We start from the raw sequence: 22254 nt of genomic DNA on the forward strand, positions 1-22254 counted from the left end.
CATTCCATTTGCATACACAAAATATTAATATTCAGGAGCAGACATTTGTGTTGAGTCATACATTGATCCCTATCCTGATTCAGAAACACTATTTGAAGAGTTGATGGCTTTCAAGAAAGTCACCATAAAAGAGGCCCCTTCACTAAAATTTGTAAAACCAAACTGACATGCACACGTATGCCCATATTGTAGTATCTAAGTCTACTTAACAAGGCTGATATTGGCTACAAGCTACTATGCAACAACTTCCATCACTTCCAATTTAATAAGTCAATCTACAGTTGTTTTCCTGACTAACCTGTGTCATTTTCCAGGACTTTCTGGTTTCATATCCTATCAAGACAATGTCATTGACGCTTTATGAAAGACAACTTTACTTATCTAAAAATAACATATTCATATTAATTTATGACAATTTGTCAAGAAATCATATTTTTCATTAGTTATTCACTTTGTTCCAGAGTGTTCAAGGGTTGGAAATTATAACTGGTCTTGCAAAAGTGATAGCCTAAAGAGTCAGCTATCTGGCATGACATAGTATACTGTTCTGATGAATGACATTTCAAGCTAGAGAGCCAAGTCTCTGGGCTACAAAAATGTTATGTACTCCATCAATGCCAATGTTGGTTATGACTTCATCATCATTCCACAACAGGTTACACTGCACTGGTCTATCTTTCTACTATTCCTTGTATGCAGTTTTGCTAAACGCATACAAGATTTTATCTGGGTTTCACGTTTTAATGCACATTTGGTGAATCAAATGAAGCTGAAAACAAGATAATCCTTCACATTAATATACTAGTATTTGCAGATTATCTATATTGTACATAAATGGAAGCTAAATTGATATCTTGACCTTATTTTTACGACAGACACCTTATTTTTACGACGTTTCAGCCGATACACTTGAATACAGCAGTATTGATGGTATCAACAGTTATTTACGACAACAACTAGCAGTGAAGCTATTTGTGTAAGGAGTATTTTACAATCCCAATGGGACTACAGTGATCAATACTTGAAATACAACTTTTTATAACAGTGTCAAGGTTGCATAGTTTACAATCAATGTCTGAGATTGCATGGTCTAGTTTCAAAGTTTGAGATCAAGGTTATAGGGTTTAATAGCAGCAAAGATCTGATGTGTATGCAGAATCTCTCCCCACTGGAGTAATATTCGTGATAAACTGAGGTGTGATAAGAGTAGACTATTTACAGCTTGGTACTAAATCTAGTTACTGACAACCAGGATGCTACCTACTACATGCAATAAAGACAGCAAGTTCAATATACTTTTGTTGATGTCTTTCCATTTCCATTGTAAACTATGATGCTGATATAACTCTATTTCTTGACTATCACTTCAAGTCAACGTGTTTCACTACTTGTTTTGTTTTGTTTTAAAGTTTTTAATCCTGAGTCAGAGAAGGGTACATTTCTTAAACTTGAAACATATTCCTGCAGATATTTAAACAAAAAAACAACATGTAAAATACCTTTAAAACTTCAAATCTTAATATCCAACATTAAAAAATTTACCGGTATTTGGCCTTACTGTGTGGTATACATAGAGAGGGTTTCTATGTGGTTTAATGTGTGTGTGTGTGTGTGTGTGTGTGTGTGTGTGTGTGTGTGTGTGTGTGTATGCGTGTGTGTGTGTGTGTGTGTGTGTGTGTGTGTGTGTGTGTGTGTGTGTGTGTCTGTCTGTTTGTCTGTCTGTGTGTCTGTCCTTCTGTCTGTATGTCTGTGCCTGTATATGGAAGAGTATGTGTGGTAAATACATGTGTGGGAATGTGTACAAGTATGTGTGTGCATGTGCATACATATACATGTATGTGTCTGTTCTACATGTGTGTATGTGTACAATGAAACTTTCCCCTCATAATTCTACCAATATATAGTATTTTAATATTGCACTGTGTTACATTTCTACATATTCCATGTACATACAAACAGACACACATTTATGATTTCTAACATAGTATCATGTCACATAAACCAATATATAATTACAATCTACTCATCACAGGAAACAACCAAACTTGTTATCAATTACACCTCAGCGGTCCACATTGTTTTCCATATCTGACATCCGCAGCAATCTAACATTTTTTTAATGCTAATCTTTCTGCAAACTCTTACACTAAAATAATGTAGTAACATTTTGTATATCAAAGCCATCATAATTTACAGGTTTCATGGGAATCTTCCAGATCCTGTTAAAATTGTACACACCCTTATCAGTGTGAGACAACATGAATAATTTCATACAGGATACTCATCTATTCTTGTGCCTGAATTCATATTGGAAGATAACATAGAGAGATAAAGAGTTTGAAAATCAGCTGGGAATACTTCAACACTGTAGAGGTCATACTCAAGGATTTACACTACATTACATTAAACATGTCGTTCTGACTCAAAATAAAACATTTATCATCTAAGTATTATTCATATTGGTATGTTGTACTAGAGTACATCAAACGGAAGTCAGATTATTGCATTTGTTTGTATACAAGTTGAAAGAAACAGGATTAAATATAGTATTAATAAATACAGTTTCATAATCTTTTTCAGTCTTCTCTTTTCAAAAATATTGCATGATTATCCATTCTTTTTCATCTTGATTTTTAACTCAGAAGGGTTTGTATTTTCTTGAGCCAAGTAAAAGTACAAGTTTCATTCTTATATTTCTAAGGTGTGTACGACTTTTAAGCACTTTTTCCTTTTTGATTTTAATACAGCTGATGTGAATTTTTTGTTTCTCTTGTATGTGTTTTTAATACAAATACTTCAAAACATGGTTTTCTTTGAGAGGTGTATTATTTCTGAGCAAGTTTGGTGAATTTTAGTTGTAAACAAATGATTTCCAATATTACCACACTTGACTGCCAAGAATGATGTGCATGACTTGACCTCAGTATAGTTAGTGCGCCCTCTATCACACACAATGGAGATGGCTGTCACTAATTTCCCATGGGTTAGCATGCTATTGTGCTTCAAAGGGTTATCATGTGTCACTGTATGGTAAACAATACCCTGAATGTAGACAACTATTCTTTGTACTGACAACATTCTATTTACTTAGCTCGTAGAAATGATTTAATATGCCCCTATGCGACAGTGTCTGTATGTATCATACTGGTAATGGTTCTTGATGTTATTTATGGAATAAATAGCTTGTAGAAGTAATTTAAATTTAACCCGATAAATACATGTGTAGACATGTTTGACAGAGTCTTTATATTATTAAGTAGTTTCTGAGATACCTTATATGCTTTTATTTACGATAAAACCATTCCATTTGCATACACAAAATATTAATATTCAGGAGCAGACATTTGTGTTGAGTCATACATTGATCCCTATCCTGATTCAGAAACACTATTTGAAGAGTTGATGGCTTTCAAGAAAGTCACCATAAAAGAGGCCCCTTCACTAAAATTTGTAAAACCAAACTGACATGCACACGTATGCCCATATTGTAGTATCTAAGTCTACTTAACAAGGCTGATATTGGCTACAAGCTACTATGCAACAACTTCCATCACTTCCAATTTAATAAGTCAATCTACAGTTGTTTTCCTGACTAACCTGTGTCATTTTCCAGGACTTTCTGGTTTCATATCCTATCAAGACAATGTCATTGACGCTTTATGAAAGACAACTTTACTTATCTAAAAATAACATATTCATATTAATTTATGACAATTTGTCAAGAAATCATATTTTTCATTAGTTATTCACTTTGTTCCAGAGTGTTCAAGGGTTGGAAATTATAACTGGTCTTGCAAAAGTGATAGCCTAAAGAGTCAGCTATCTGGCATGACATAGTATACTGTTCTGATGAATGACATTTCAAGCTAGAGAGCCAAGTCTCTGGGCTACAAAAATGTTATGTACTCCATCAATGCCAATGTTGGTTATGACTTCATCATCATTCCACAACAGGTTACACTGCACTGGTCTATCTTTCTACTATTCCTTGTATGCAGTTTTGCTAAACGCATACAAGATTTTATCTGGGTTTCACGTTTTAATGCACATTTGGTGAATCAAATGAAGCTGAAAACAAGATAATCCTTCACATTAATATACTAGTATTTGCAGATTATCTATATTGTACATAAATGGAAGCTAAATTGATATCTTGACCTGCAAAAACATACAGTAAATTTAGTCTATATCATTTAAATTTCACCTAACAACATGGAAATGTTATGATAAAAAATTAAAAATTTTAAGTACATCAGTTTACGTCCTAAAGATAGTGTAGTCCTGTTGATTAGTATGACTAGCAGGTCTTGTCCAATCATTTCTACTATACAGACTACTATCAAGTATCTCTTGGGATGACACCAGTACTATGATAATTACAGAGATACAGATCCGTTGATCATCACTGGCCTATGTGATGGCTTATTTACATGTAACTACTACTACTTCAAGGTCAGTATTAGAATATGCTACAACAGAGCTGTCAGCAAGGATATACATTCATTAATCAGTCTAAGGATTTACACCTGTTTAAGGAACTTAAAGGTAATATCATTTGGTCATATCGAGTAGGTCTACTTTTCATATCAAGTAGACTTGATATACTGAATTCCTCCTCCCCATGTAACCCATGTAACCATGAATATATATCTTTCTTAAAAAGGGGAAGGCAGGACAAACACCCCCCCCCCCCCCCAGCATATCTTGCACAGCAATGGCTAATCAAATTACTTTGGATGAAATTCACTGAAAAGTTCCACCACCCCCCCCCCCCCCCCAAAAAAAAACACACACCAAAAAACAACAACAACAACAACAACAACAACAAAACAATGTGAATGTGTTCAGGAAAGTCTGGTCACACCAGCTGCTAACAATATTATATGAGATAAATTCTCAAGAATCTTTGAACCCCTTTCTTTGTTATCAGAATATAATAATTAAGGATGTACATGTCTAATTAACCACAATAAATGTGTAATCTCTATCACAAGTTAAATATCAAAGTAGTATATTCTACTAATTGTGCTGGGAAGCTCTCATGTGAATCTTTAGACTAATTAATGTCTTCTTATTTTTACAGTATAGACACTAATAGTTGAGATCATTTTGCTAACTACAATATTGTATAACTTCTCTACATAATGAGGCCCTATATAGCTACACATTTCAATGTCATTTAGGAGATAATATGCCAACAATTATTATGACATAAATTATAACTGACAACCAAGTGTTGACAATGTCAATTAATTTCTGCTGTCAGACACTTTTAAGTTTAGGTTGACCTGTTTTCAGATATTATTTTCACAATGTCTTTCCATAGTGACATACAAATACTTTACATATTGGTTAAACACTGAACTGCCATAAGAAATGAAAAACCACTTTCTATTAATTCTTTTAAGACCCAAATGTAAAGTCTATTGGCCTATATGTAATTAGTCCTTGACCCAATTTTATTTATCTTGATCCAATTTTATTTATCTTGACCACTCTCAGCATCTGTTTCTCCATGAGAATTGCTTGGACTACTACTTTAACTTTAAACCCATTGTGGGTGGGGGTGGGGGGTGGGGTGGGGGTAGGGATGGGAGTGGGGTAATTAAACATCTTGTGACCTGTTTGCAATGTCTTTATTTGTACTTGAATTTGTCATGACCCAAGGTTGATTTTCTTGACCTACTTCTCTTGACCCACCTTCAGTATGTTTTCCTTAAGAATTTTTTGGATGTGTATTATGTCTAGTGACCCATTTGTATCCAATTTGTAATGACCTACATTATAAATTCTTGACCTATGGTAATTTCACTTGACCTACTGTCAACATCTGTTTCTTCCTAGCATTTCTTTATTCATACTTTCACTTTATCCGAGGACATCAGATTAGATGTCTGGTGACCCCATTGCAATTTGTCAATACCCAAGGTTAATTTTCATGACAATATATCTATCCACCCTGTATCTACCCTGTAGAAATGTTATTTGACCTACTTGTATTTCATACCATCCAATTTTGATTCTTTTTCTGGCAAGCCCAAGTATCACACCTGGCTCTTTGCAGGAAAGGGACATTGTCAGAATGAGTCCTGACTTATTCCAACTGCAAGCAGGACTATTTATTATCCACACTGTAGAAATGTCTAATTCCATGTCATCAAATGTTAATTCTCTAAACCTAGTAATTTATCATACAGTTAATAACTCATAATTATATCTCTGCAATAAATTTTAGCCATCAGCAATAGTTAAATTGTGAATTAATTCAATTTTTGTGTTCCAGGGACCTTAAGTCATAATTTGTTATTGTGACTGTGTTGAGTTCTTGACATGAATTATAAAGGTCGGAAATGAGTCTACTTACACGGGATTATATTCGTATCATATTACATTATTTTACTACAATTTACAAATTGTTTATCGTGTCATCAGAAACCGGAGATATTTCAGACGAGGTTATAAATTTGTCAGAAACAGCTGTACTGAAAATGAAAATGAAATTTTAGCGGAACTAGTAAGGTGATAGATTACACATTACATCAGACTTGGAAACAATTATAAAGTGACTCTGGCCAAATAAAAAATATGGGGTGTTTCCAAAAACCCGACCGACCCTCGTTTAGCCCTGACCCTAAACACTTTTTTTTGCATACAAAAAGGTAAAATGATAACAATTTACTTCTATTTCCATGTACAACTTCATGCCTTTGCCTCATCTGTAGTCACTTTTTTTAATCGTATTCCAGAGAGAAGCCAGATCTTTTAAGACTACAACTATATAGTCTGCATAATGTGTTTTCAGCTATTTAACTTATAATTGTCTTCATATACTTCATTTATACCTCATCAAAGTTTCATGGCAGCATTGTGACCAACGAGTATTTTATCTTGGGGTCGAAGTAATTTTTAAAAGTTTAAAGTAAAATAAAATTCTGATCTATACCTACCTTATTTTCTGAAGTCATGTTATCGGAAACAAACTTTTTTTATTTTGCCTCAGTATAACATGCAGCAACAAAGTAAATGCCATGAGGTTATACTTGTAATGAATGTACTTGTTAGAACACACCATGAGTCTAATGAGACTCTATTCACTTCAAGTCTCACAAACAGGACAGTATGCATTCCAGGCTACTAATCGGCAAATTAAAGCCCAACGCAAGGAAATCAAGAGATGGTCAAAAAATTAGACAGCAAATTTACAGGTTGGGATGACATGTTTTTTAATCTAAAACACTGTAGGTTCAGATCCAAAGGATACCTATCTAAGTTTAAAGGCCACATAGCAGCTATAATTTCAAATATGTTTGGCTATACTTCAATTCATAATTTATTTCCAACTTGTAAATATTTCTATTATTCAAAACGTGTTTAATTTTTCATGTTACTAAAATTGAAATTACCGAGTCTCTATTTATCGTACTATATATCCTGTGATGACACTGCTGAATTAACATACAGATAAAGAAGAGACCACCCTCTCTCCCATGTCCAACCTCCCAAACCACCTACCCACCTTCCCCAACTAACCACCCACCCCATCGATGTTCACAATACATATTTTTTCTTTGATGTAAAATTTGGGAATTTCAAGGTTACTGACTCATCAACTATGTCCATTCGTGGTAACAGCTTGGTAACATTCAAGGTGTTTTCATGAAATGTGATGATTAATCTGCATTATTGCAGATGTGACAAAAAATGAATCGTTGCCAAACAATGAAGCTTACAACACAGCCTGATGACAAGTAGGAAACATATGGAAAGTTTGCTATTGTTCAAACAATACACCATTATTCTATGACATTTCCATATTTCATAGTATCATACACAGTATTAAGTCCTTCCCTCTCATAGATATTGATATGAAATGTTTATTGACAAACATACATGAACCAAATCAAGCTAATATGAATATGAATATCAAAGGATTGTGAATTTATCAAATTTGATTTTTGAGATGAGTTTCCAAAAATACATGAACCATATCAAGTCCACTTGAATATAAATATTAAGATGAATATGAATATTAAAGGATTACGAATGTCAAATTTGACGTTTTGAGATGAGTTTCCATTTTCACAGCAAATAGGCAAACTACTATTTTGATTTCAGAAGGCAAGGGTGATTTGGTAGACATTTGTCCCTAAATATATTTACAACAAGATACAAACGATAGCTTAAAATATATCCCTTTTAGTCAACCCTACTTTTAACATTATCAGAAGGCAAGGGTGATTTGGTAGACATTTGTCCCTAAATATATTTACAACAAGATACAAACGATAGCTTAAAGTATATCCCTTTTAGTCAACCATACTTTTAACATTATCTGTTAAGTCAACAGAAAGCCAGTCTGGTATATATATCCTGCATGTCTTAGGAAGCAGACAGTATGGAGTCACTGATAAACTTTGTAGATTTTCCAGTTACCCTACGTTCCATATATCAAATTACTGAGTAGTATCCGGCATGACAAAATATGACATCAACTTGCAGTTCACTAGTTCTATTCTATTTATATCGTAACATATACTCAATACACCACCTGACTATAATTGTGATAATTTATCACGTAATATACCGCCTTATTACTTATGATATTGTAGTCATGGTACAAAATATTAATTCTTAATCATATATCAACATCTTCTCATTCCACCTCTTGCATTACAATTAATGATTTTGTCGTCATGGTACTAAGCTGCTCGCCATAATTTGTTTTCTCTACGTCAACCATCACCTTATGGTAAATTCATGACTGTTGCCATGGTAACAGTATATTTATGTAGCACTTAAATGTCTTTTCTGTTCACATTCTGCTGGTAGTTGGGTTCGGTGTGGAGCTGAAACTAAATATCAGTTTCCTCACGAAACAATGCGGTCCTTACATTTCTTTTTAATTTTAACCGGTTAAGAGAAAATTACTCCACACCATTTCAAATGTACTGTTTGAATTTTTAATGATTCATGCCAAATAATATTTCTCTTAAAATTTGCATGCTTTCTATGACATCCCAATACAAGTTTTCAGCCAATTACATTTTTTTCACGTGTACTAGAATACAGCATGTCAATTTTTTTTTTTTTATAAACAAACTAAAATGATGACTGCCAAATGTAGCATATGTATATTACACTATTATGCCATTACTGGGTAAATGGTATACTTGATAACAAGTGTGGTGTGTCAAAAACCACAACTTGCAAACAAAATATAGTAATTAATTCAAAACGTGTGTGTGTGTGTGTGTGTGTGTGTGTGGGTATGTGTGTGTATGTATGTATTTATGTGTCGGTGGGCGGGTGGTTGTGTGTGGGGGGGGGGGGCAAATAAACATCAAAATTGACATGAACTTACGATTCTATGTCATCATTATCTCCTTGTGACTTCTTGAATGTCTGTAAGAAAACGATAAGATAAAATATTAACAGTTGCAATTATTGTTTGTTTGGTTGAGGTAGATATATTTTTTTCTAGACTACAACAAGGCACTATACTACAAGGAACCATCTGTGGCATGCATAGCAGAAAACAGTGATGGTACCCTAGAAAATGTCAGATTAACGTGTAAAGGAAGATCTATTACTCGGAAATATCTATCTACAAACTACACTAGCAGCTGTAACTGGAGTATTATTTTTCTTGATCAGACAACCAACAATATACCATGCACAAACCAGGTTCAACAAAAAATATGGAATATATACTCTGGTCGTTCTATGTCACAACAATGTGTGTCTACCTCATTAGTTCTGCTGTGTTCGAAATATCGGTCAAAATGCTCAAAATTGCTCTTACTTTCCCCGATTTTTTTTTTTACATTGCTGGCGCTGGTATAATTATATTATTCTCCAATATTTTTCTTCATTCAGCTGGAAAACACTCATGACCTAAGGGTTGTCAGTACTTGTCTAGAGACTCATAGTGACAAGGGTCCTTTAGGTCACTTGTATTTTCCTTCACTAAACGAAGATAAATATTGGTGAAAAGTATCTCAACATATTCACTGGAAATTCTTAAAATGCTGAAGGTTGATTGTATCCATACATAGTACAACAACAGACTGAAATCATGATCACATCTGAATAGTACACTGATTTTTTGTGCAGACCCAAAAATATCAATTTGATTAGATTTTAACTTTAACATATTATGTGTATAGCTACATACATATGTTTACCTGTGAATGATTCAATACTGTTCAGGGTGTATATTATTATGATTATGTCATTATATCTTACAAAACAGTTTTTAAAAAATATTCTAATAGTAGCTAGTGCTGTTTTCAGTTATTTACAAACACCTTATCTTGGTCTCTATTTTTCATGAATGTGTGTGAAATCAGGTTTGCTCATAACTGATAACAAGATCCAAAAAGTGAAATCTTGCAAAAGATGCATTATTTAGGTATGATAGCAAATCAATGCTTGGCTATCAGTTTACCAAATACAGGTACGTTTCTAGTTAAGTCGTAGGGTGTTCCAAACACACGTTTATTTTTGATATGGAGCCGTTGTTTATATTTCATATTTTATCTTTCTGATTTAGAGGCCTGCTATTGTACATCCTGTGAGTCTGTGGGTGGTACTAGTTATGCTCACGTAAGCATATTTCCCATTGAATTCATTGTAACAGATTAAGAGCTAAATGTCACTTCAGTTGTAACACCTGTACATAACATTCATACAACCTTTACTATATATGGTTCTATTACACATCTTAATCTATTTGACTACGTTTTAAGGTATTTAGTTCAATTAAACATCTACCATAATTCACTTTCCTACACTGTCAGGGCTTGACATTAAAGCTGGTAGACTGGTAGCCCACTCCCGCTACCACTGATTATGTGATGATTTAAAGGATGGAAGATTTACGAACAAAAAAGTATTTTTATTCACACACATATTTCCAATCGAAAAAAATCTGTTTTCAGTTCAGGAATATAGGACTATTGGGCTACCACTTTCAGAAATTGGTAGCCCACTAGGACTACCAAAGAAAAAAAACTTAATTTTAAGCCCTGACTACTGACAATAACCTGCATACTACACAAATATCACTGTGATAGTGAACAAGTGTGGCTGAGTCACAGATGCAGCAACATACACAAACATATGTTACGTTTCGCCCAACACTACACATTATTTTATTGATGTTTTAAATTTCATTTCATTATTTATATTGATTGTCAGAGATATTATTATTTTATATCAAATTACAGTTATCTTTTTCAAAACTACTGTAACAGTAGCAGTAATTGTAAGTATTACCAACTATACTATTAATCGCTAAGGACAACCACCTGTGTTATATTTTGTATTTATCTGCTATTAAATCCTCTTTTGTCAAATTGTAATGCAACATGTTTAAAACATAAATGAATTTAAATACCTTATTAAATAATTCAAGTACTAGTATTACTAAATCCTATCCATACACTGTACAGGTGCAGCCAATGAAGTTGTTTTTTACCAAAAGCTGGTCATACACATTTTTCAGTTGGTGGGCAAGTTAACAAAATGAGAGGGATATCACTTGATATCACTTCTGGATTATGCAAAACTATATTTCAATGGCCCAGTTTGAATAAGGAGTAAAATCTACATGTGAAAAACAGTCGTGTGGAAGAATTATAGAAAAAATTGGTCCTGAACAAAAACAATGACTATATGTGCAAACCTTTATTATTGACAACCAGCAATAATTTTTTCATGTACACATAGATGTGAAACACATTGAATTTCATGAATTTTTCATGTACACATAGATGTGAAACACATTGAATTTCATGAATTTAATGTAAACATTTTTTTCATGTACACATAGATGTGAAACACATTCATGAGTTTAATATAAACATTTTTTTTTTCAACGACTGATGAAAATTTGACAAGTATTCATATATAGAATGGACTAGTGATGGATGGACTCCTACAATGTAGCTGGATTGCATCAGTGGACTATCTACAAAAGGAGAGTATGTCATGTGAAAACAGTGACATATTAGACTTCTAGGTACAAAATAGTAAATGTCACTCTTTTGAATAAAGCACATTAGGAAATTAATTTAGGTAAAGGATGACTCCATTTACAATTTGTCATTTAATGAGACATCTACTTTAGCAAATTAAACAGGAATTGCTGGATAAACAGAATTGCTCTTAATCTGTGACACACCATCTGCCTACGATCCAGTCATGTGGGAAATCTTGGCACTAGCCTTTCCTCTACCACACCTGGTATTTCACTAGTAATCACTGGTATTTCACTAGTAATCATTTACTGTAAGGGTTATATGATGTAAACATAATTACCATATCCAATCATTGCTGAGGGAAATCATAATCTATTTTTAGGTTTGAATAAATGGCCACTAGCGAAATACCAGGTGTGGGCTAGGGAAATGCAAGAGCTGAAAATCCCCACATGGCTGTAGGATTCTAGTGTTAATACCAATGTTATGATGACTGGGCTATAATATCATTTTCACTTTACATAGAACATTATTTTGATAATGCCATTTGCATATCAGAGAAGTGGGGCTTCATTTTGTTCATAAACAATTATGCATCAAAGTTTGTTTTAATTTCCTTCAAAGATTCACTTGCATAGATTATTCAACTGATCAATTACATTACAAAACTGATGATATTTTCATCCTGTCAGAGGATCATATTTTCTGTGTGTTTCTCACATCAAATTTAGGCTCACATATAAGCTGTGAATTTTTACAAAATAATGACCTTTCGTGGTAATATCATTCAATGCAAGACTCTGTGTACGTGTTTAATATAATTACAAATAAATGTAAATTTTTACTCCTCCAAAATTCTCAGGTTGAACAGGTAGAATTTATTCAATTATTCTGGTATTTAGGATTATATTAAAGTTTAAATCTATTTACAATAAGATGACTTGTATTCTTAAACAGACAGTATGTGTTTAAATAGTGCTTTTCATTCCCCCCCCCCCCCCCCTTTTTGTTTTATCTGACCAACAGACCAATTATTTCAAAGGTCTTAAACAACAAAACATAATTTCAAAAGCTTAGAATATTTCTACCATCATGTTTAATTCATGTCAATACTGATAAATAAGGATAGACAGATGGTCATGGTATAAATAAAGATTTTGAAAGCGTCAGCTTTCTAATCTTTTTAATTTGGAATTTACTAGAAATAGTATCCGATTAAATATATTCTTTACAAAGTATACATATACATGTATACAGTTTATATTATAAAATTTATACAGACAGCAGTTGATATCACATTACTGCGTTTCCATGCAAACACTCCACGCAAAGAACATCTTGGTATATGGAACATGCAGTGTCTGTAAACTCACATGCCACTCTCTAGACTACAGTTATAACTTATACTATATAACCATGCAGTGTCAGTTTGCACATAACGGACACACAACTACCTGGTGAATGATTAATACATGGGTCATTTGTTTGCAAATGTGCAGGTATGTCATTATCATTGTGTTTCCATCAAGTAGATTCCGTGAATCATGAATTCCATGTAAGATCTAATTACTTAGGAATTAATTTCCTGGAATACACTCTTTACAGCTCGTTTTCCAGGATAATACATCAGGAATTGATTAATATTGGTTTATAGGAAAGGGAGCAGCTTTCCCTGGATCAAGTATAACCACATTTTAGTATGTTCAAGTACTTTAGATTAAAGCTTCAACGAAATGAGCAATATATCAACTTGAAGGCTTTCAACGTGTTTCCAGCTGAGTTTAATTTAAGGTTGAGATGGACTTTCATTTGCTTTTCTATGTTTTCTACTCAATTTTTCACAATAAAATCATGATCAATACACTATGTATTACTTTTTTTTTATTGACTATATCTGATGTGATGGTTTGGATGAATTTCTTTGTAATTCTGGGGAATCTGTCCAGTATCCAAAGACTTGTGAATAAGATTTCTTGCTTCACTTAATAACCATTACCTATTCATTGAAAGGTCTTCACTGAATCTAAAAAGAACTGTAAATTAATCAACACAATCCAGAATACACCCCAATTTGTCTTATGCCACATAGGGATAAAATGGGATAAATCCAAAAATTAATAAAACCTTCTCTTATGTATCTTTTTCTTATCTTTCATTTTTTTCCCAGTTTTCATAATTTCATGCTGATATTCGTTTTATGATCTCAGTTGCCTGAAACTCTGAATGGACAAATTTATTTCAATATGCTAGCACTTCTGTGTCTTTCATTTCAATCATATTTTTAAAACTTTACGATGGATGTAAATCATCTTTACCTTTGTAAAGATACTGGTAGTGGGAACTTGTACGGCCTACACAATGGTTAAAAATTTATGACTTTTGGAATAAAAATTTGATGACAACCAACTCTGGAGCTAACAATAGAATAAACCTCCTACAAAGGTCAGGCTAACCATCAATTCATTAGTTGTGGTTACAAACTATGTAACAACATAGTTTACAATAATGATCGGCTGATATTTATTTTTATATAAAAAATTCATGTTTTTACATATTTCCCATGATGCAACATTCAAGATGGCAGGTTTGCAAGTTCCCTATTCTTGCCTAGTTTAAATTTATTTCAAAGGTGATGGTGTCAGAAGAATAACTTTTCTTGTATAACTTATAAACACTGTATCTAACAGTCAGGTAAAGTGAATGCGTGCTAAGTTTAATTAAAATGGCCATTGAGATGCAAGGTGAACTGTTTATTGCTTGTCGTGTTGATATAAACCACACACCAGTAACTTTACAACCCACTAGGATGTTTGGTCAAGTGAGTTCACTTTAATTTACTATGCATCTGACAAGTACAACCATTCCACATTGAGTAGAATTGTTTGTAGTCGCTTCAAAACTTGATTCCACAAAGGTACACTATTCCATGTCATTTCAGGCAAATTATCAAAGTATTCATTTTGAAATGTCAAACTTTGATTTGTGTTGCTATTGACAACTGAGGACAAACAGTATTCATTTTGAAATATCAAACTTTAACTTGTGTTGCTATTGACGACCGGGGGTAAACCTGTCTTCCTAATCTCACAAACCAAGCTTTGTCATGGTAAAGGGTAGGAAAACATTGTCCCAGTGATGTATATTTATATAAAGCTTTGAATACCGTACTTGAACATTTTTTCAATAGGCCAGTTTACTACTACTTTGATAATTCTTAGTTTGTACTTTTTTCCTATTGTTTCTTGAAAATTTCAAAATTTTGATTCACATTTTATAAATTATATGCTGCATAAGTATTTTCTCCAAAATTCATTCATACCTAATCCCACAATTAAAGTGCCATATATGGTAATTCAATAGTATGATTGGCAACTTGATCTAAATCACACCATATATGGTCATTTCAAATTTTGACTGTCATCTGCATTTCTAATAGCACCATATATGGTAATTTCAAACTTTGATTGACACATGCCTCCCCATTGGTGACATATATGGTCATTTCAAAATTTGATTGACACTTGCCTCCTCATTTAAATGAAACAGTTTTTTTCAAACAATGCATGAAATAATAAATATCTTTGGACCATGTATAAAATACCTTTTTTTCTGAACTAACATTTTGATGATAAACATTTCTAAAATTAATTACAATGTTGGAAAAAAATGACAATGACATTAACCTTCATATTTAGCAACATACCCCTGACTACAGTTGACAGCCAACGAACACAAACATCGACCGGCATGAGAACATCAAGGTGAGTTGCCATGGTTACAATGGTTTGGGTAAGAACAATTGAAATTAGGGGAAAACGGGAAACACAGGATAACAAAACAGAAAATGGTAGAATACATCTGGTATATGAACCTTACATGCATGCGGCATGCAAACAAGAAAAGACTTGATATGATGATATATATACCAAACAATGTACCTCGCTACTCTAATGGATTTCACCAATAATTGTTGAAATTTTGAACGTATCTTTTTTTAAAGGCACCATCAAATAAACTCTTTGTTTGCTGTCTACACACGGACAGGTTTGACAACAGATTTACAAAAGGAGAAACACATTTCGTTTGTTCAAAATTTCCACACAAGGTCATGTATTTCATACTATTGTAAATGGAAAGAACATTAAGAATAACTACACATATATCTAAATAATTGTTTATGACAATCAAACATTTTGACATTTATATTTCAACAGTGTAGTAGATTTCAACAGAAAAGTGAATTTTACATGACATGCTAGCATTGTGTGTTTTTTTCTGTTTTTTTTCCCCTGTTTGCCTGGTAGGTTTTGGGAAATTGAAGGACGACAAACAAAGTATTTAATTGATGGAGCCTAATAATTAGACTGGAGATACGTTGTGCCACTTCTCACTAATTGACCCACTCTTTGAGTGCTGGCTAACACAGACTTATTCTATAATGCACATATACAAACACTGCCATTCACAGCATATCCATTCCACAATGCGAGACAGGCAAATCAACAACATTCAGCCATAGACAAAAACTTAAAATATGACAGGGTCACAGTACATAACGTTTGACATATTACAATACATTAAATACATTCTTAAAATAAAGAAAGCATAAATATGCAGCGACAAAACTATAGCAAAAAATGATAAATGAATACCATTGTAAAATTATAATCTAAGAATTATATTACACCGTAAAAACAAGCAAATGAAAGTGTCCACGAAAGCTGCTAGCATGACATAATTCACACCAAAACTGTCATTAAAAACACATGTATGATAAATGTTAGTACATAAATAAATTTTTCATACTCAAAATTAATCACAGAAATTGAAATTGTTCATGAAGGATGCATCAATCATATCGCAATTTTGCAAGTGATAATAACACATAAATTAATAATTTATGCAAATGTAATGATTAACATAATTTATGCAAATGTCATGATTAACATAATTTCTGCAATGCTTGGATCACAATACAGTGAGCAGTATAGTTTTGACATGAATTTATGAAATAATTATAACTGACTAATATATATTTAATACACAAAAATGTACATTAAATAAACACAATAGATTTTTGCTTACAGGTGCTTCATCTCCAGCGCCAAGGACACAGATGCTGATTTTGATGTAACCTTTGACCCCAGCCTGAGCTTCGTCTGTCCCAGTCAGAAGTAACCATTTGTTAAGAAAACAATGGTCTTCTTGTTCGTATACCATTCCAACATCAAAGTTAAAACTACCAATCAAGGCATCACTACGAAGCTTTCTAGAGTTGAACACCTGTGGATTTCAAAGAGATTCATTAGAGATTTGTGATACATGTGTATGTGAGGCTAAAATTACCAATCACTAAGGAGTTATCTATAGTTGAACACAGGTGAATTAACATTGAACCCATGAGGGATGGCCCTCCCTGGACTTCTTCGGCGACAAGTATTGATATACCTAAAGAACTATCCTGTATAAACAAAGATTATTCTTATAAAAGATTACATCATTGTAGAGTTAATTGCAATATACATGCATGTTCACAAAGTTAAAACTACCAATCAAACTGTTACTATGACATTTTCCAGAGTTGAACATCTGATTATACCATTTGTGAGTGAAGTTCAAAATACATGTACAATATACTCTGGTCATTCTATGTCACAACAGTGCATGTCTCATAACGTGTGTGTACATGTATGTGATTGGTTCTGTTGTGTTCAAAATATGAGTCTAACATTCAAAATTGTCATTTCTTTCCCTGATTTTTCTTTGATATTACTGACACTTGTGTAATTATGTTAAACATCTAAATATCAACAGATGACTCTCATTTATTTTGTGATCTAAGTATGTAAGTTAAAATTAGTAATTACTCTTGGGTTTTCTAGAGTTGAACACCTGTGAATGTTAACAGACAACACTGTTAATACTTTGCGATACTGTACAGTATCATGTACAGTTAAAACTAACAATCACTAGAGATTTCTCGAGTTGAACATCTGTGAACATCAACAAATTAAACCATTTGAGAATGCTTAAAAAGTCAGGAAGTGCTCCTAGTATTTCTATGTTAACAAACTTCACTATACAAGATTTCATGATCTTGTTCAGATGTCTTTCAGAAGTTAAATTTCTGTCTTTCTTTCATTTTTTTGAATAAAGTATACCCCAACCTAATACTTTTTTAAAAATAAATGTCCTGAATAATTTTCTGAAAATAAGTGGACCCCATCCTGCCTACTTACTACATTCTGATATAAGTGGAACCCCTCTTCCAATAATATTCAGAAAATGACAAACAATAGAAATGAGAAAATTCATGCTATAATTCCATTTTGTGTGCCTTTCCACAAACATGAAATATGATTAAAGTAGTAATTCTCCTTACCTGCACAAGGATCACTTCATCAAACAACTCAGCAGGACTCATGTGAAAGTTGTAGAAAAAGATTTCTTGCCAGACTGGCGTGTTTGTAGAATGTTTAACACGAGTCATCTTAGTTTGGTTAGATACAGTAACTTTGGCAACGGGATGAATGTTGGCACCTTGGAGTTGTCTTGCGTCCCATACTTTCACTCTCACTTGGAAATCCTCAGGTTTGGTGGATAGCTCCTTTCTTTGAAGTTTGGACTTTTTCCGTCTGAAATCAAACAAGACTATGTGAGTTAATCCTCTGACAGTTTTTTAAGTATCATTTCATAAATTGATGAGTAAACCACTTAAAATGTTCTAATCTCTGCCAACACAACACAAAAATGTAGATCTGGAATGTTAGAGGTGTTATCAGTACACATACCAAAAATGTTCTACTTTAAAGATAAACTCCATAAATCGATATTATTCCTACATATAATGGGGACATGACAGTCAAAAAATTTAAAAACAGATTTGTAACAAATCAACTTACAGATACTGAGAAATATTAAGATTAATTTATGTCGGAAGTCCAAATATCTGAAATCACAATTTTCTTGCAAAATCTTCATCTGTATGGGCTACAAGCTAACACTATAATTTCTGTCACTAATGTAATGACATAAATTGTCAGATCGTTTGCATGGTCACACTTGGATATTGGACAACACCCAAACTACCGGCCAAACAGCATATTTGCATTTTCTCTAATGGTTTTGACCTTCATGGCGTATCAGTTATTTTCAGTGTCTTTGATATTAAAACATGATAAGGATAAACTGTCTCTGTTCCCCAGTCTTTTACCAGGATCCAAAACAACATTTTAGTACACTGAATGAGAAACTTTTGAAGTTTCACCTGATTTCACCTTTCTGTTATTTGAGTTCCTAATCCTTGATACAGTGAAATACTTACGCTTCAGATTCAGTGTCCGACATTATGTCTAGCTATCCTTACACCAAATTACACAAAAATTTGCATTGTTACCACTAACTACAACATCCCCAAACTAAATTCACAAGCGAACCAAAATCCACGGCATCTACAGCAACACATCATATTAACTTGTAACAGTAACTACTCCCAGGGACTAATGAATCCACCACCGGTTTCATGTTTATTTTAAATGGTGTAATCATGTGATCTATAATTTGCACAGATGGGGAACGTTCCATATATAAATACTACAGTTTGTTTATATGTCAACAACCATTGGACTGGATATGAATACATTCATCAAATTCATCTGTCAACTAGTCAGGTCATGACCTATGAAGTGACGTCAGTGTGTCACAACACAGGATGCCACCAATGTCATGTACTCATACACAAAAGCAGCCAGGGACTTTCCTTGCATTTATGGTCACAGTTGCACCTGGTTGACTTTTCTTTTGCACAATTCCAGATTTTGGAGGCATGCTTTGTCATGGTAATGAACAAGACATTATAGTTGTGATGTCATCACCAGATGTTTTCCCATAAACCCTTGCAGTGAATCCCCAAAATGGCTGAACACATGTCAAGTGCAGTTGGGCTTCTTAATACAAGATTTCAAAGTTCAATAGGTCATTTCAGAGAACCTACACTACTACCAAATTAAAATTTAAATTCAACTACCAAATTATATGAATTCAATATCCGTCCAGCAAAGAAGAGAGTTTTTCTGTTCAAAAATCAATTAACTGATAAACAATCTCTATCCAAAAATTGTTCTGTAATTATCGTGGGGTGAACACTACATCTGTCTCACATTACATATCTAGGGGCAAGTACCTATAATTCAGTCAGACATTGATGACTATAGCCAAAACAGTGAATATTAATGTCATTCAATAACATTGCCAATATAAAGTAATGAAAATTCCTATTCACAGAGTTAAAACAATGTCTTGGAAGCAAAATTTTCAGGGATGTACTACAAAAAATGTGGGATTTGCTTCCAAGAATTTTTTGACTCTGTGAGTAGAATTTTCTTTACTAAGTATGGACCCAGAGTCCATGAACCTTCATTCTCACATTGCCAATATAATTTATGATATTTATTGTGTAACATATGTTTCGATATTTTCAAAGATATTATGATTTAATGACCAGACCATCATAAAAAGAGAGTAATAATATTATTATAGTTTATGCAAATTACAGTCAGATATTTTGTGTCATTTCCGGCTAAGTTTTATTGTTAATATTTCATTTCAGGAAATTAATATGGAGTAATTGTCACTATTTTGGCAAGTGTTTATTTAGCTAGAATACAGCCGTGTTACCATGGAAACCTTTCAAAAGTAGTGAAAATAAGTTTTGGCCACATCAACCAGATGAAAATAAATGCCTTGAAAATATAATATTTCAAAGTATACAAATAAAAATATAACTTTACGTTATGCAAAACATTTGGACATTTTTACCCTTTTATGTCAAAACTTAAATATACAAACTGAATAGGTATGAAATTTGTAAAAACATCAGAATGTTATTAACTAAATGCTCAGGGAGTGCACATTGCATTATTAAGAACTTTTGCACCTTTATGAAAGTTGTAGTTTTTGTGCCACTTTGGGTAACATTGTAAATCTTTATAGTCTTCAATTTAAAGAAAGAAAAATGTGCTGGTGCACAAAAGTTGTAAAAAATATCAGTCGTTTAACAACTTTTCAGGGTCTTTACATTATCAATAAATGTTACACCTTTATGAAAGTCATGTCAGTTTGTAAATAATTACCTGCCAGATCCACCAACTATACCACCTCCCCCTCCGCCGCCGCCACCACCTCCACCCCCTCCATCAACCTCATCCATGTCCCCATCTTCATCACCACCTTCCATGTCTGATGCATTGTCAACTACAAATCAAACACATTTTATCAAAGTTAATGTCATTCTTAATTAGTTACAATGTTATACATTATAGCCAATTAGTATCAATGGAGGTCTTCAGATATAAGTAGCCCTAGAGTTTTGCACACTTCTCTCTCATCTGTCAACTTTTGATGCTAAGAGTATCACAATCCAGCAAACCAATCTGAAATATGTTGAAACTAGGGAGCCAATAGATTTTCAGGCCACCTAGGTTAGTATTATTGTTAAACTGTGGACACCACTGAACCTACACTACAACGGTCCACTCAGAGATAAACAACCTTCAATATCTGACAGATGAGGAATAAGTTAAAGAGTCCAGAAAATCTAGACCCCTTGAGTTAGTCAAAAAGTGTGCACTTTTTATCAACTGTCAAATCTATGTTTCAAGCATCATTCTTGCCGACTTGACAGATGATGAAGAGTCTAGGGGGTTTAGAAGGGTTAGTACATTGACCCCAAAACACAAGTGATCCTTTAAAGTGCCTGAAAACAAACTAATGCAAATCAAAAATGAAAAATTAAATTGGCATACAGCAGGACAAGTTCATGTATATTTTACAAAGTAGCTTACAACATGCTATAAAAGACATGACTAGGTGTGAGTACATTAATATTCATAACAGTACAACATACTTATATTTCATAATTTAGTACTATATTTATTGAAATTACTACTTTTAACAGGATATTGATCCTCTACCACGACCATGCATTGTAAAGAAGCAAGCACACAGACTAGTCATATTCAAAAAGTGCTGTCTAACTAATACTGACTACATGCTACTAGGCTGCAAATACACTTTCACACAGGCTTAATCTAAATATTACTGTGGTATGTTAGTAGAATTTATAAATTAATGAAATTGTTAAAAGAGAAAATCACACACATAGTTCTACAACTATTAAACACTCTTACAATGTAAGGTCAAAGGTCACAGGTTTACAACTATTACAAATCAATTCACTTCAAAACCTCTCGTTGATATAGAAGTTATAAAAGAA

The 22254-nt window shown here is 33.2% G+C and overlaps 1 protein-coding gene across 14 annotated transcripts in view; it reads right to left on the reverse strand.

Moving 5' to 3' along the window:
* The window catches only part of LOC144446168 (myoferlin-like), a 137605-nt gene that overhangs the window by 66652 nt on the left and 48699 nt on the right, over positions 1–22254 (reverse strand). For 13 of the 14 annotated variants that reach the window (XM_078135908.1, XM_078135916.1, XM_078135906.1 and 10 more), the window contains 4 exons: positions 21113–21233; positions 18364–18616; positions 17067–17264; positions 9362–9402 (listed from right to left, as the gene is read on the reverse strand). In XM_078135908.1, coding sequence (XP_077992034.1) covers positions 9362–9402; positions 17067–17264; positions 18364–18616; positions 21113–21233 — 613 coding nt within the window. Of the gene's footprint in view, positions 1–9361; positions 9403–17066; positions 17265–18363; positions 18617–19305; positions 19465–21112; positions 21234–22254 lie in introns of those variants that run through there. The other variant, XM_078135918.1, reaches the window with a different exon arrangement.

The sequence above is a fragment of the Glandiceps talaboti genome, chromosome 15, assembly GCF_964340395.1.
Source record: "Glandiceps talaboti chromosome 15, keGlaTala1.1, whole genome shotgun sequence".
In the NCBI taxonomy this organism is placed as follows: Eukaryota; Metazoa; Hemichordata; class Enteropneusta; family Spengelidae; genus Glandiceps; species Glandiceps talaboti.